Source organism: Strix aluco, chromosome 4 (assembly GCF_031877795.1).
Source record: "Strix aluco isolate bStrAlu1 chromosome 4, bStrAlu1.hap1, whole genome shotgun sequence".
Lineage (NCBI taxonomy): Eukaryota > Metazoa > Chordata > Aves > Strigiformes > Strigidae > Strix > Strix aluco.
In genome coordinates this window covers 12429425-12446247 of record NC_133934.1, presented here as the reverse complement: position 1 = coordinate 12446247, position 16823 = coordinate 12429425, and the positions used below count along the sequence as shown (strand labels likewise).

At 38.2% G+C, this 16823-nt stretch overlaps 1 protein-coding gene across 8 annotated transcripts in view; it reads right to left on the bottom strand.

Moving 5' to 3' along the window:
* Positions 1-1574: 1574 nt before the first annotated feature.
* ABLIM2 (actin binding LIM protein family member 2) overlaps positions 1575-16823 on the bottom strand; it is a 146847-nt gene continuing 131598 nt past the window's right edge. For all 8 annotated transcript variants that reach the window (XM_074822032.1, XM_074822034.1, XM_074822037.1 and 5 more), the window contains 3 exons: positions 16097-16161; positions 15844-15924; positions 1575-3325 (listed from right to left, as the gene is read on the bottom strand). In XM_074822032.1, the coding sequence (XP_074678133.1) occupies positions 3212-3325; positions 15844-15924; positions 16097-16161 (260 nt within the window). In that variant the 3' untranslated portion in view covers positions 1575-3211. The remainder of the gene's footprint in view (positions 3326-15843; positions 15925-16096; positions 16162-16823) is intronic.

Below are 16823 nucleotides of genomic sequence, written 5' to 3'. Positions count from 1 at the left end.
CAGAACAGCTTATTGAGTTACGTTACTTTGCACAGAACATATATCTACAAATCATTTCAAACTTTCAGGAAAACGAAATAAGAAGGACACACAAGAGTACTTGTTCATCTAACGTCAGCAAAGGTTTTGTGTATGGAAGCCAAAATTCCTTTTTGGTTTTGGCTGGTAATAGGAAGCTGAGTTGATAAACTGTCTTCTAAAACATTTTTGCATGTTTGGCATCGAATACATTTGGTGAATCGTATAATGAACATGAAGAATTACTGTGTTAAAGCGTTGTGTGCAATTCAAAGTACTGTCCTGATGGCTTGAAAGTGATTTGGTAATTTGGTCTAGGAACTGCCAGTGATTGTAAGACTGGTATTCCACCAACTTGGTAAAATTTCTCAAATTATTGTCACTTACAGACTGTAGGCATACATCTAAGATTAGACAGCTTGCAATGTACACTTCTGCAGCTGGATTGGCTTTCTTTGTATCCAGTGGACAGAAATATGATAGGTGCAATTCATATAACTAGTTTTGAACATTAGGATATGACTGAAGTGCTTTTCTCTTCACCGACCATTTTAGGGGGCACAGAATGACAAACTGACTTGTAAGCAAACATAGATAAGAGGATGAGGTACCACTACGAGGTACAGTTGTGCACTGTGATAACTGATGCTCATGTGCTAAAAGGTCTACATGGGGGTATGTAAAACAAGAGTTGTATCTGATTTAGCTCAGGTAGGACAATGACCTTCAGGAAACACTTTTAAGGTTGCTGACACTATAATAGACTAAGTGGCTCAAAACAGCATAAATGGGTTGAACAGAGCTCACATGCCCTCACTGTCCTCACTTGTCACCAGCCATACATCTGCATAATACAGTACAGTAGCATGAAGCTGTTGATCACATGTATTGCTTAGTAATGCACATTTTCCTTACAGCACAGGCTGAATACTACATCGGTACAATAGCTGCTGTGGTTAAGCAATTTTAAAATTATTTATGAAAATCCACACTGAACCTGATCTGCACCGGTATATGGATTTCTTTGATGAACCTGCAATTTTTTTACTCATTGAGAAGATACCTGTAATCAATCTGATGTCCCAGAAAGGTGTAGTGGTTTTCACCAACGTCAAACTTACTCATCATCATTCTCCAACCAAGTGTTCTCCTGGAATAAGATTTTCACAGTACCTTGCTGATCACGTTTTGGATTTGCCCCTTTCAGTGCACTGCCAGTTTTCACATGTAGACAAAACATAACATGCTATTCCGAGGTTCTGAGCATTATGGATGTGGTCTACAGGTGATGAGGAGCTCCCAGTTAAGACTGCCTAATGGTTATGTACACTGAACATCACCACTGAAGCAGCTTTTCCTTAGTGAGACGTGACAGTTGCTAGATGGATTGTTTAACTCATGATCAACTTTACAGTAACTTGACATTCAGAAGTACACTGAGCGTTCTCAGTGAGCAAATCTAATGCAAATTGCATATTATTTACATTAATATCATGGGAAGACCCTATCCAGAGCAGCAGTACAATCTAAAAATTATACAGACATTAGCAAAGTCATCCAGTTATGTCTTTGTTTTAATGACTTTTCTGAACATTTGTATCATCAGACAAAACATTTAGGTCATGAGAAAATATTTATTTCCAACAGCATGGACTTCGAAAGGTAGTTGGAAGAAGGCATGTTCAATGCTATGATTTTTCCAATGCTGGGTCAGTTGAAATAGTGTGTTGTAGTGCATATATTAATCAGTTACTTTACGGAAATGCAAAAAGACATAGTGAAATAGGAAGTGAGTACAAACATTCAAGGCAGTAAAAATGCAGAATACTGACACATGGCTGAAAAATGTACTTTTTGCAATGCTCTTTTAGTATCACACAAAACTAGCAACTCACTTTAAAACATTCTTTGTCAGCAACCATACTTCTGACCATATGAAATTATTAAATTTAATACAGTCTTTCAGCTGGAAGAGATACTAAGGTCTAACACTCATATCAAACGCTTAGATTTTGTTAGCTTTGCTTGTTATTTAAGACAGTTTCAAGGTACTGCATCAGTATTACATAAGTTTGGGGTTTTTTTAAATTGATTTGTACAGAAACATGCAATTAGTAATGCATGAGGGTTTTATATATTTGATTATAATTGGATGTATTACTGATAGAGCACACCAAGCTTTTTTTGTTACATTTTATGCTGAACTGTTCCATTTCCACACCTACCAATTGCCAGTACAGTTCTCATGGCTTACCATGTAAAGCCAGAAAATGGAGAAAGTAAAAATGTCTTTATTTAGGACATATATTAATGAAAATAATACTTTTATAGATAGATATATCTATCTACATATAATTAAGATTACGTGGTATTTTTATCAGCATGAAATGTAAAAAAAAAGTTCTCCAAACACCCAAACTAGTAGGAAAACACAGTCAACTGGCACAATACACTCTTAAACCAGTTTTGTATAAGGCTTCAGTTTTCCTGATGAATGGGACTAAATTTTTAAGTAGGTCTGTATACATTTTAGTCATTATAACTGTTTTATGTCACAATATATTCTTAACAAAATAAAAACTCTTGTGTTGTAAAGATAGCTAGTTACCTTCTAGACAAATATGACCTTTTAGAGAGTAGGCTGTGTCTAAATATAAGTAGAATTAAGGTGCTTCCATATTTTTGTTTTCATTCTTAAAAAGTACCACACATAAACAATTGCAATAATTGCTTGCGGACATGCTTTTCTTTGGCTTTTACCATATTTTTAATAGCATGTGATCCCCTGTTGGAGAATTTTATATTAATTACTTACTTGATTTTGTAAAAATTGTGTTGTAAAACTTAATGGAACAAAATGTTGGATGCATTTCCTTTGTCACAGCTACACTTTTTTCTCTTCCTTTCAGAATTTCCATTTGCATCAAGCAATAACTGCAAGCAACAATAAATTTAAAGCTAGATTTTCTGCACGTTGTAAACTGGGTAGGACCAGGAGTTACTGACAAAACCAGCTGGTCATGCAAGATTAGCAAATTCTCTGTATTCCAATGCATTGCCATCTATTCTGTCCTGTTTCCCCTGACACATACTAACACAATGAAGCTGGACAATGGTTCAACAGCAAGTGCATGTGATAGTTCTCGCAAGACTATTTTTGTTTTGATTAAGCACATATTTTATCCGGGAGGGGCTAGAAAAGCAGGGCCTTTTTCTTCAGGTCATTCCGCTTCCAAAGTGCCAGACGATCAAATTCCTCAATGCTCATTTTGAAGACTTCCTGGAACTCTTCAGGGGATAAATGCCTCTTGAAAATGAAAATACAAAAGGTATCATTAAGCTCGTCTGTGCACAGGAATATTTCTGTCTTTCCTAAGTTTTAAAACACATCACACAATAATGCATTAGGATTTGCATTTAAATTCCCAAACTGGTTGTGGAAAAGAGTACATCAAAACCAACTGAGCTCAGAGTAGCCAGGAAATGAAATTATTGATGGCAGTAGTGACTTTCAAAAAAATATGATCTTTTCAATATAGTTCCAACTGAGCAGAAGCTATGGTTTTTCAGTAGAAAGATGCATTTATACACAGTGCTTGATGACAGAGCACACTGAGATAAATTTAAGCTATTTCAGGACTTTAAAGAGATTGATAACAATGTAATTTCAGAGTTGGATTTGTTTTGCCTTGATCTTTAATGAGAGCAGTGGACACCACACTGGTCCACTAATAGCAGGCTTGTAACAAAGGAGAGAGCACATTACTAAATTCTTAAGTCCAGAATGTGCTTATGCATGAGGATAGACTCACATCAGAAGTCCAAGCTGGATAAAGTTGGGTTTTTTTAAATGCCAAGAACTATGCTTCTATTTGATGTTTTCATGATTCAATATTTTAAAAAGAGAGAGAAAGAAAGGGGAGAATACCAAGATAAGAGGTGGAAGGAGGTAGGCTAACAATTGCCTAACAATTATTAGTATACGCACAGAAAAGGCAGAAAAGATAAATGTGGGAATTAGAAATGAGTAGCATATAAAATTCTTCTGATAATTGTGGACTAACTCTTGCTCAAGCATTTCAGTAGTACCAGTCATGGTTCTCTGTTTCTGATGTGTTAAGCACACACTGAAAGGGACAGATTCAGTGCAATGAGAATTACAAATTGCAATTTTTAAACATGGACTCTCCTCTTGCACAAAGATTCCTTGAAACATGGGACCAGCCCTGCAATCTAACCCACTTCTCCCCAGCCGAGCTTTTGACTTGAAGCTCCCCAGACGCAGTTCTCCTTCCAGGCATAACCGGGCAGCCCCAGCCTGAGCGCCTTGGTTCCTGCTGAACCACCACCTGCATCCAAAAATTAGGTCCCCCCTCAAACCTGCTAAATGCAAGAAATGCTTGGACACAGCAGAATTAGGCTCATCACACATTAGACAACTGCATTATTTCAAGGGAAGGATATTGGCCCTTTCCTTTCATCTCACTGCCTCCTGGTGCAGGACTTCCCAGGAGGTGAGAAACCTGGGTTCAATGTCCTCATCATTTGGAGGAGGCTCAAAACCACCATCTAGTCCACATTACTCACTCTCAAAACACATTCCAGCAAGCCAGCCATGAGGGTAATTTTAAAGGAGATACAGTCCTCATGAATGTGAATAATGTTACCAGCAAATGTTGAGTGCAAGATGATGGAGGTAGTGGGGAGCACAGCACTCCCCAGGGGAGAGAGAGGCACTGGGTTCTTTAGACTATGTTTTTACTGGTAATTCAAATAGGCCCAGGCTGGAAGAGCGCTTGCTGCTATTAGCCAAAATTGTGGCAGGGAGCATACTAACATGCCCTGGTAATCCCACAATGGTTTACCTGACCAGGATGGACACAGTCCCATTGGCCCTATCTTATAAACCTATTTTTTTGACAAATTTGAAAGCAAAGCTTTACATTCCACTTATTAACAATGAATTTATCTTTGTAATGTAAATTACTCAAGGAAAATTAATGAAATTGTTTGTAAGAAATCACTACATTTAATTACCTTGAGTGGTCATCATGGGCCCTTGTGGTTTCTTAAAAAAGGACAGCCTTGGTTTTTTTTCCCTTGAGATTCCACATATTCAGAAGAACAGTGACTAAGAGTTTGGAACTATGCCTTCATTTTTCATTTGACCAATGATAGCAACACAACTTAAGCACGATGCATAGCACAGAACAAACACACCATGCATATTTGGCAAAGGAGATCCTGTTTCGCATGGAAATGAGCAACATCTGACAATGTATTTTAGAAACAATCTCTCACTGAGAGATTTAATTCTACTGGGTTTGGAAATAAAAAGTAACTTCTCTCTGCATTAATTTTTAAAAAATATTTTCCTGGTAATCCAATGGACGAATGTGAGAAAGCTTAACTTCAATAATTTCTCACAGCAAGGAACACGTCTGTAAATTGTGGGACTGAAAAAGAAGTCTGGATGAGCAAAGTGTATCATATTGTGTTTTATCTTACTTTCTAGACTGTGGATAAGACTTGAGAGGTCCCCTCACTTGGGAGAAAGCAGTCACAAACTCTAGTTCATACTCAAACAGAAAATCAGAAAGCCTATACTCTGTAGGTAAATCCATGTTGTCAATCATCCAAAACCACAGGAAATGTAAAACTTTAAAAGGAATGTTTTTACCATTTTTTTTTTGGTGGTAAATTACACCATGCCTTCCTAGAAACTGCTGTGGTCTCATCTGTTTCAATACCGAAGGTCAACGGAGGGAGAGTCAGCAAGCCCTACATCAGGCCTCAAGCCTTTTCTGCAGGGTGCCTAATACTTGCTACACCTTCACCTCCCAATGAAGCTTGTCGCCAATCTCAGTACAAGCTCTAAAATTTGCCCTTTCCTCTCTAAGGCTGTACTTTGCCATTTATCATTTTGCTTTGTCCTCAGGCTTAGTGAACTTTCAGTCCACCCACATCTATCCAAGCCAGTATGAATTAGATGTGCCCTCTGCTCCTCTTTGTGTATCCGGATGACATCACCTTCATTCCTTGCATGCACTCATTTTCTAATTATGCTGAAGTTTTGTTTTACACCAGCACCATGGTTTTTTTCCTCCCAGAAGTTCTCAGTTGGCGCCACCTGGTCCAAAAGCAGTTGAGAGTTTCCAGCCCAAGGACACAGTAGCAGAGATTGAGATGGGTAAAACATGAGCTCACCTATTTCCACCTCTCATTCTGCTGGGCAGTTTCTTTGCTTTTAATTCTCCTCCACATACTGTTCCTCATCTGAAGGACTAACAACCAGACTGCAATATTAGCAAAGTTTCTTACTCCATCAATGCATTATCCACACGCAAAATTAATTCTAGTAGAAGGGAACACTTCCCCGTTGGTGTGAACTCTCTCTGAGGACACCAGTGTGTGCCCAGTGTAGCATAATTCCCACTGTTTTCCCTGGATCTCAGAAACTTTCACCATCCCTTTCTTAAGCATCATGGGCTTCAGCTTTGACCCTAGAAGCAGCAATAATTACAGTTCTGTCTACAAATTTTGGAATAAACCTTGATCCCAGAAAGATGTCATCAAACTGGCAAAGCTTCAGATAAAAGTAACAAAAGTAATCATGGGTTGCAGAGTTTGATTTATGAGGAAAGATTAAAAGGCTTAAGTATGTGTAAGCTTAGCCAAATGATGATTAAGGGAAAATATGGTAAATGTCTACAAGTATTTGAAGGGTCTAAACACCATGGGAATAAGCCAGTGTGGGAAGTTTATGTTCATACTTTTCATTGTATGTGTGATGTTAAATTTTGTCTGCACTATTGCTGAGACTTTCCTAAACCTTATAGCTCTAAGACCTAGAGCTCTTCCCAAACACAGGCAGAGAAAATGCACCACTAAGAAATCTTAGATTGATTTATCTTCCTTCTCAGCTATTTGAATATTAATTTGTCTTAACTGAAGTGTTACCTTGTCTCATTAGTCAAACAAAAGAAGGGAAATTGAAAATTATGCATAGGGAATAGGGAGGATATTCATTTTGAGGTATGAAAGAAGATGTGTGTGTAAAGCTATGCTTTACAAGGCCAAGAACATTATTTCTTTTTTTTTTAGGATTGGATCAGCTTAAAATATCCAGCTATGTTAATAGTGCATCATTGGGCCATTAAAGGAATGGCCAAACTTATTAGTAAAAGTAACATTCATTCCTTTTTTTTTTTTTACTATGTTGGCCTTGTTTACATAGGAAGTCTGGGTGTTTTACAGTGTGCTAGTAACTGATTCTTAATTCCCTTTGTGACAATTTGGCCATATTCAGGCAGCTTAACTCAATCTACTTCTCTGCTCTGCATCAACGGCAAAGCTGGGCACGTTGCAGACATTGAGGAGAGTACAGAGGACCAGATTAAGGTCCCTTTCTGCCCACTCTCTGAAACAACTGTATTTAAGTGAGCTTAGTCTGGAAGCTGCATAATGATGTTAACATGATGCTACCTGAAGACCTTGCTAAAAGATAAGGTAAACAGTTTAAAGATGGTTCTTCACTAAAAAGACTACTATACTGGAGCTCGCAGCATTAAAATATATCCAAAATGATGATGTTCAAGTGTGAAATTGCCACACTAGAAAGGACTACTCCATTATTTTTTTTTTGGATAAAATTTTATTAATCCGAGGCTTATAAAGTCAATAGTGCTCAGTTTGTTCTGGATAGCATTTTGTGTCAGCTTGCATGGGAAATCAGAAAAAGACAGTGAGACTCAAGCTCAGTACAGTGCTGAGGATCCACCAGATTTGTCCACGGGTCACAGCAGTGGCTTTGTATGGAAGAGGAGAGTTGTGTCTCCAGAAGCACAATCTCTCACCTGCACTGACAGCATTTTGGAACAGAGATATGGGATCACAACCTTGGGATCCCATTTTGGGAAGCCCGAAGGTGGCCTGCAGCTTGAGAACCCAATGAATGTTGCTGCTGGAATTCCTCACCTGGATGTTTCCTCTAGGGCACAGCATTGTGTAAGAAGGGTCACCACACCTTGCTGTAATTACATAGCTAGCTCTCCTAAAACATACAAACGCACACTGGAAGAATTAAAATGCAAATGTTTCTTATTAAGATGCACAAAACTAAGCAAGGGCTGAGCTAAACCTCTCTACTGCAATGCAAGCACTATAATGAAAAATCCTCATTCTCTACGAAACATGATTATTAAAATGAGTGGTAGGTAAAAAAAAGTACAGAACAGAAGTAATTAATTGCACATTAAAATACTTGCTTCACAGTGTTATCTCAGAAAGAAGTGATGCTTTTCGCTGTAAATTAATAAGGCTTGTGTCTCTTTTTCTGTGGCCTGCTAAAAAGGCACTAATCATTCTAAATAGAGTTACAATGTTTATTTAATTCAATGAGATTTCTTTTCCCCGAGAATAATTTTGCTTTTAATGAAATTCAGAGATCATGAAAACTAATACTTAGAAATATGGCATTAGTGTAAGTCAAAGGAAAGGAAAATTGCAATTAACCTACAGCCATACTGCAGTAAGCTGTGACCAGGTCATGCTGCACAAGCATGTTTATTCTGTGTTAGTAATTGGATGGGAGTCCTCATGTGAAAACCTGCTAATGTAGAAAATTTAGAGGATATCATACTTCCTCATGAGTCAATATTGAACCAAGGAACCAACACAGTGGATGGCAGGAGGTGATGAGTTGAAGACTAGACAATTCAAAGTCCTAATTCTTAGAGGTTATTTAAAACCTCGTATTTGTTTCTGGTTTGCTTTTTGTTACATTATGTTCATAGGAAATGACAGCTGAGCATTATATTGCCTTTGCTTGAATCCATAGTGAATGCTAGTCTCTCTCTGAAGCACTGCCGTGAACTCTATTTTATAGAGTGTAACTTTAAATAGTTGTCCACTTCATTTTTTTTCAGAGTCCCTGTAACACTTCCAACACTTCCAACAAAATCCAGAAGTAAAAGCTACAGGATCTTTTCCAGAGTCTTCAAAATGCAAAATACTCAAACTAAACAGGGATTTACTGGGAATGGTTTTTTCACAGGTAAGCAAGTATTCATGTAAATAACCAAATCTTTGCTCTTTAGTGTACTAAAGAGGCTTTGCTGGTGGGACATAGATTTTTCCTGTATTAAGATTTAGGATGTTAGAAGTATCTCAACATTTGGAACAATTAATAGCCTCCTCCCTTGTCCAGTTTTTCTCCTCACCTCTCCCCCTCCATTCTAAGCCTACTGTGCCACGTTCCCAAGGGAGTATTGAATGTTATGCTCATCTATGGAGTAATTAAGCTTCATGCTCAATAAATCTTTCAAACTATTAAGTAATTATGTGATAGGGGAGGGAAAGTTAAGAAAGGGTCTGAGTTTCTACCTAATGAACTTCAAAAGGTATCAAAAGATAACTAGAGCAGCTCCAGTGATTAGGGGATGAGGCAGTAGGTGCTACAATTGTGGTTACACTACACGAGGGCACTTAGTCACAACACTGAACCGCTGGAGCACTTGTCCAACCGAACCTTGGCAGGAGGTATAGATCCCCCTCTCTCCTCTGCTTCCACATAGCAATGTGGGTCCCCAAAAAGGCTCCCAGGAGAAATAGTGTAACAGAAGGAGCAAGGAAAGGAGTCTGAAGTCCTTCCCCATGCCCATGTCACCCCAAGCATCTATACAAGGTTCCTGGATCTGTCGATGTATCTTGTTTAGTATCTCAGGGTATCATGAAACTTCACAGAGAAGCTGCATTCCACTCAGCACTACTACTGTGGGGTACTTACAATCTAACCTCTTGTGAAATATCACAGGGCACACAAAATATTCTGTAGTACCATTGTACATTCAATATTTTCCCCAGCTGAGTCATCCATAAATATGCAAGAAGCTGAAAAGATACAAGTATTTCTCTCAGGGATATCAATATATTACCTACACAGTGGTACACATCTCTGAGAATAACCTGTGCCATCATTCTGTCACTCGGTCAAATGAGCTTTTTCATACTGACACTGACATAAGTAATTGCCTTCAGCAGACTGCTGATAAAAAAATTACATAATTAAGAAAATAATTCATAAATAAAACTAAAACTATGAATCCATAATGGATTATTAAAATATATAAAAGATTTTGAGTTCCAAAAATTTCACTTTATTTAGGCACAAAATACTTTATTCTTAAAGCAGATTTTCCAGTTTCCCTTAGTTTGGGCTTTAGTGCATCTGTAATATGAATGCTCCACATCTAATTTCTGTTCACTCCCACAGCGTTTCCATTCTGATAGGAATTAGCTTTCGTACATATCACATAATTTCTAATGCATATTTTCATTTTATAATGACTTCTTTCGTAAGGGCTTTGAAAGATGATATAGACATCCAGCACTGATCACAACACAAGCATATGCCTACTATAAGAAACACGACACAAACATTTTTCAAGTTAAACAGTGTGAAGTTCCACTGAAGTCAGTAACCTGCACATTTTCACTCCAGGTTATGAGCTTCATCGTGAAGTGAGTCCCTAACCTCAAATCCAGCCCCAAACTACAAATTGCACTTCTCTGTTAAAACACAGCATTCCAGTCTTGCTCTGATGTTCCCCATCTGAGCTTAAGAGGAGGTGGGACACACAACACTACTTGTATGAATGACATCTAGGAGCTGGGGCTGTTATAAATTCAGGCTCAATTACTGGAAACCAGTCCTAAATGGTTGCAGCCCAAATGGCTAGAACACAGGGTGACTGTTGAATAAAAACTAGTGGAAAAAATGTCATCCCTAAAACAAATCCAGACAAGCAGTTTCAGGAGGAAAAGCATGTTTGAATTAATGTGAGTGCTCTATTCAAACAAGACCGCACCCATGTTTAAATCTCTCATTTCTGTTTACAAGAGAACAAGGTGGCAGATGAAGGTTTGCTACTTGACATTCCAGAATATTTTTTTCCTTAGCAATTGTTTCAGTGTATCCTTGTTAAACAAAGAATGAACAGGCTCAAACAAAAGTGGAATAATTTACTTTGTACTGTATTTGATAGGCATGAATGAATAATGCTTTTAACTCTCTGACATTTAAAAGAAAAGGCTAAAGAAACTCTGATACATTAAGATAAGAAAATCAAATGAAAACACTAAAAGATGGTTTCCAAATGTAAGACTCTAACTATGTTGCCTTTCAAAACTACCAGCCTGTGACCACAAAAGAAATCTTATACTCTGTGATAAAAGCAACTTCAGGAGGGAAAAAAAAAAATCTGTGCAGCTGGGCATGAACTATCAGTTTGGGTGTGCAAGCACTGAACCACATTGCTGTGACTGGACAACAGGCAAACAATATTCAATCTAAGATAAATGTATCAAGTGCATGCTTTTAGGAGCCCTAGGCCTAAATCATAAAAGGTATTCAAGTACGTAAAAGAGGTATCAAGATTTTCAAAAGTGTCCACATGCCCACCTTCCTTTGGAAAAAATAAAAACAGGTCATGTAGAACACCACTGGGAACCCAGCAGGTAAGGAATGTGCTCACGTGTACCATCCGAAGGTGATGTCTTAGTCCTTGGAAACTCAGGACATAAGCTGTTCAAAATAGGGAAGTTTGCTCGAGGACACTTATATTTAAGTCCCTGCATAATAAAACAATCCTTTTGATAAAATGTTCCAAGATAGACCAAATGATGTATTTTTTCAAATGCTATTGTAGCAAGAGCACCAAAGAATCCTATTTTGCAATTATATTATGTTAAGGCTTTGTCTTCACAGAATATACCAACCTAAGCAAATTAGAGACTTACAGAGGTCTTCAAAGCAGGGCCAACTTTTAAAATTAGACCATGCTCCTCAAAGCTCTGTCCAGCTGAGTTTTGCATGCCTCCAGGGATGGAGACTCTACAGCCTCCTGGACAACCTGTTCCAGTGTACTACTTTCCCAGTGAAGAACTTCTGCCTTACATCTTTTTCCCTTCCTGCAACTTGTGACTGTAGCCTCTTGGCCTTCCAGTGTCTACTTCTGAGAAGGCTATGTTTTCCTCTATAACCCCTCTACTGCAAAGGTGAGCTGCTGACTCATGTTCAGCTTGTTTTCCATCAGGACCATCAGGTACTTTTCTGCAGAGCTGTTCCCCCATCTTGTGCTGACAAACGGTGTTATTCTGTCACAAGTGCAGGAATCTGGATTTACCTTCACTGAACTTCATGAAGTCCCTGTCAACCCATTCCTCTAGCCTGGACGTGTCCTTCTGAACAGAGGCTCCGCTCACTGGAGCATCAACTGCTGTTCCCTCAAGTTTGTGTCATCTGCAGATGCAGTGAGGGTGTGATTTCTCTTCTTCACACAGATAGTATAATCCAACCCTGTGCTACTGCTTTATTGTTCTGCAACAACTATGTGAATTAACACGATCTTCACCATTTCCCATTAGAATAGCTCACAGGAATGCTTCTCTGTTCATCTAATGTCAGAATAAACAGCACTGTGGTAGACAGAAACTTCTAAAAAAAGTCCTGGGCCAAATCCTTATCTCGTGTAAATTCCTTGCATTTCTGATCAGTTTATACTAAACAAAGATCCAGGCTATTCGTTCAAAAGCCAGAGTGCCAGTAATGTATTTAAAAATCAGCAGGTCATTTATTATAACTAGGTCTCAATGCTGCATGTATTAGTTCACTGTTGGCATAAACATCTCCTGGAGGAGCACAAGGAGCTGAGTACTTCTGCCTCACTGTTGAGTTAAAACAAGCTAACAAAAACATGCCGAGTGTTTCTATGCTTAGATATATGTGCTTTTGAAGAAAGAATTCCTACTATTTGAATGCATTTATTACCAGTTGAGCCTTCCTAATCTCTAGATACCTCTTGGGCTTAGAAAAATATGCATTTTTACAAGGAAGTATTTTTTATAATTCTTAAAATAAATTTCTTACACAACAGCATAATCTAAAAAATACTCACAATGGGAGAAAAGTTAGAAAAACACTACCACCCATTAAAACCCCACCCTCCTGTGGTTCTTGACCATTAGCCGAGGCCTTCATTGCGGTCTCCCTTAATTTGACCCAAAGAACTAATACCATTTACTTGAGTTCACTTTTCATGACAGGAACACTCAATATAGGAGACTTCCCTTGGAAGAGGGAATCAAAGATCAGTGCCTTCTCCATGACATCTATGCCAGATCATTAAAAGTTCACAACAAACTCTACAAACAGGAGCCTGCTTCAAGTCAACTTGCAAGAAGGCTGTTAAATAAATATAGCTCATGAAGATTTAGTCACCTTATTGCTCCTAAGTAGACCAGGAAATCAGAAACATCACGTGTGAGATATTCTAATCATACTAGACATGGTAAGACCATTTTCAGGTTTGACAGCTGATACAAAACACAACAGTTCTAGGTCTCCTTTCACTGACACCATTCATATCCCATCCACAGCCATCACACCCAGGAGCTTGTTCTGATTTGCAGTGGTGAGAGGAAGGTGAGGCTTCAGCCCGCGAAACAGATCATAATAAAATTAGAATATTAGAACATGGATTTTTTTGTAAAATATTTTCCTAGATAAATCACTCTATAGTTTGGATAATACATGGGCTTAGCAGCGCTATCACCTTCACCATTTCTGTAGCCACAGTCCAGCCCTTTCACAAGTGATATTGGCTGTGCAGAGGGAAAACAGGTCAGTCAGCAACCAGTTCTGCTTGGAGATAGCACTTCCCTCCCAGAGATTCATGAGCATTGAATCACACCCTCTAGAGAATGTGAAACAGAGCTCAAGGTTAAATCTAACCTTAGTACCTGCTTCCAGTATTCCCAAGTGTTGCCCACAAAAGCTTTAAGATACCAAGATATGCTAAATGGGTCCTCTACTAACAGATGGTGTCTGTGTCTGTGTCTGCGTGTCTACTCCTGTGCAAACCTATAAACCCACAGTCTTGGGCTCCCTGAGCCCTGGGTTTGCCCAAGCCTGAAATCTGCTGAATGCACAAGTCAGCAACTAAGTTACAATCTTTTTCTTCTGCTGCTGCAAGAGGAAATGATGATAAAATGCTTTTCCACCCAAAGCTTCTTACTTGCAGCAATTCTGTAAGGCAGAAAGAAGGGATGGAGAGGAGGGGAAGAGGCTGGCAGGGAAGGCAAGTTTGTGCCTGTCACTCAGTGCTGCATATGGTTTCAATGTGTAGATGAGCTGCTACCTCTGTTTTTCCAGTAGTTATAATCCTATTAAAACGCTGCTAATTTAATTGTTTAAAAAACTACTAATCCCTAATAAATGTAAGATGGTCTACAAAGGAGTCCTTCCTGCAGACACACATGTTTAACATAGTGCAGCAATCAGCAGGATTAATTAGCCTGGTCCCCTTATCGCTTTTCTGGTGTAGGTTTGAAGCAGATCTTGTTTATTGTTCTTTTTTGCAAACCTCTGTGAGATCTTTGAAGTGGTTGGGCTCCTTGAGCCATCAGGCACTGGGCTGCACCTGGTGCGAGGCAGACTGAGCAAGTCCAACATTAAACAAACAGCAATCCCAGCTGAGGACAGTGCATGAGTTATGGATAATGGCAGCCAGGGCAGGCATGATCATCCAAAGCAAACTATACATTGTCTTAAAAAAGCAATTTGGAGCTGCATTTGCTATTCAGACCAGTCTGATGTGTTTAAACAAAGGCTCTCTTCTTTAATACACACAGACATATATGTATATATATAAAAGAATCCTTTATAGGATGTGTCCAGATGAGTATCCCCCCAACTCCCTGCTCCTTTTTCTGGACTCACTATGCTTTTTATTATTGCTATAATGCCCTGCTATACCCCAGGCTTAAAACAGCATACATTTGAGGCTCTTTTTTCCTTACAATCAAATCAATACCACTTGCTGGGTAATCAAGAAACAAACACATTGAAGTATTTAAGAACATAACACCATTTCCAAAATATACTACATGTATAAGAATTTGGTAAATTACTTGGTTTTTAAAAACTGATCTTTAATGAGGAATGTTCTGCTACTTCATAGTTTTTCTTCTTTTTTTTAAGACTAAAGTTTCTTTCTTCTTGTCACATGACCAAGTTAAAAATACAATAAATTTATCTAAATATAAATCTTCCCCAAAGCCAAATACTGTTATTGCATAATTTTTATTGAACTATCTCCTCTTCTTAATAGTAATTCACACAAAGATACATTAGTTTAATAGTTTAGTTGAGTCTTTATTCAGTCCTGTCATTACTGAGTCAAAAAAATCAACCTCATATATTTTGCCTGAACATCAACTTCAGGATTTGGCCTTTGGAAACTAAGGTTTTATTTATGATAAATTGTATCCGTTTTCTCCAGCTTATAATACTACTCTTTGAGAGAGGTGGATGCTGCAGCAAATCTGTAGCACAGTGATCATGGATCACACAGCCAAAGGAAAGGCTGAATAAGACAATGGACCAGAAACATAGGTCCATGTATTTGCAGGATAAATGGAGCTTTTTAATAATACTCAGTTTATTCTAGGAGGGTGTTTTTCATAGGAATTAGAAAAAAAAGTTTCCACCCACCCACTTTCAATATCCTGTATAAACATCCAAAACTAATGGCTTTCATCAGTACCTTTGTAAAACACCATTTGGTCAGACATTTGCCAGGGTTTTTGGCTGTTCTTATTTTATTAAATTGCCTAAATACTAGTGTTTTGAAATAAAATATAATATATAATGTTATTCCTCTCTCCTCTCTCCTTTCATTGCTATTACTTGGGCACAGGAACATCTAAGATGGTAAACAAACAGGACAAAGACTTGCAAAGCCATCAAACAAATCTCATTCCTACCTCGAGCCTGGTCCTGTCCACATCCTTAGGCAATTTCACACGAACTCGGTTTGTTACAATAAGTGTTTCATAAGGATAAATCTGTTAAAAAGACAAAAGCATATGAACTCCAGACAAATCTGATTCTGATGTGTGGAAATGACAGTGTGGGGAACTTACTAATTTAAACGGTACATACTTGCATCCTGATTTGACAACTATTTCACTGGCACAAAAATTAACAAAATAAAATAAAAAAAGGAACACATGTAACCTTGCTAGGAAGTGCTGAATCTGATTGTTCTTCCAGTGTTGGAAAAGCCCTTCTTACCTTGTATTCTGCAAAAGAATGAGAACAGGGTCACAGTTTAGAATTTATAGGATTCTTTTGGAGTCACCACAATGAATATTTAGGTACATCGGCAATTTCTTATGCTACTATATTTCTCTCTTCTCAGTAGTTGTTGGATAACTGCATGCATAGTAAGCATTTGACCCCCATGCTCTGAATGCGTATAATACTGTCTATTACCAAAGCAACAGTCCTTGAAATCAAAGGCTTATTACAAAAAATCCATCTCCTGATGCCATTGGGTTACACAGTGAGCATGTCTGGCAAAATTGGGAATTTCTTTTTACAGGAGGCTTTTGTGCAGAGTTAGATCAGTCTTTTATCCAAAAGTCCTGCCCTTATTGTTCTTTACTGAAAATAGTTAAAATATATGGATTATTACAGGCATGTCAGTTTGGGAACATATACCATTGAGTTAATACAATATTCCAAGATGCCAACATCCTGCACTTGGAATGACTTGGGCTGACTGCAGTGGGAATAACGATAGTAAAGAAAAGATGATCTGAAGGTGTGGGGACAAAGACTCCTGGATCTAAACTAGCACAAGAGTATTCCAGTTAGGTCAGTATATGACTATATATGATATGACTACCACAAGGTCATCTATTCACAACGATGATTAAATGCAACCAGGATAGCCAGTATG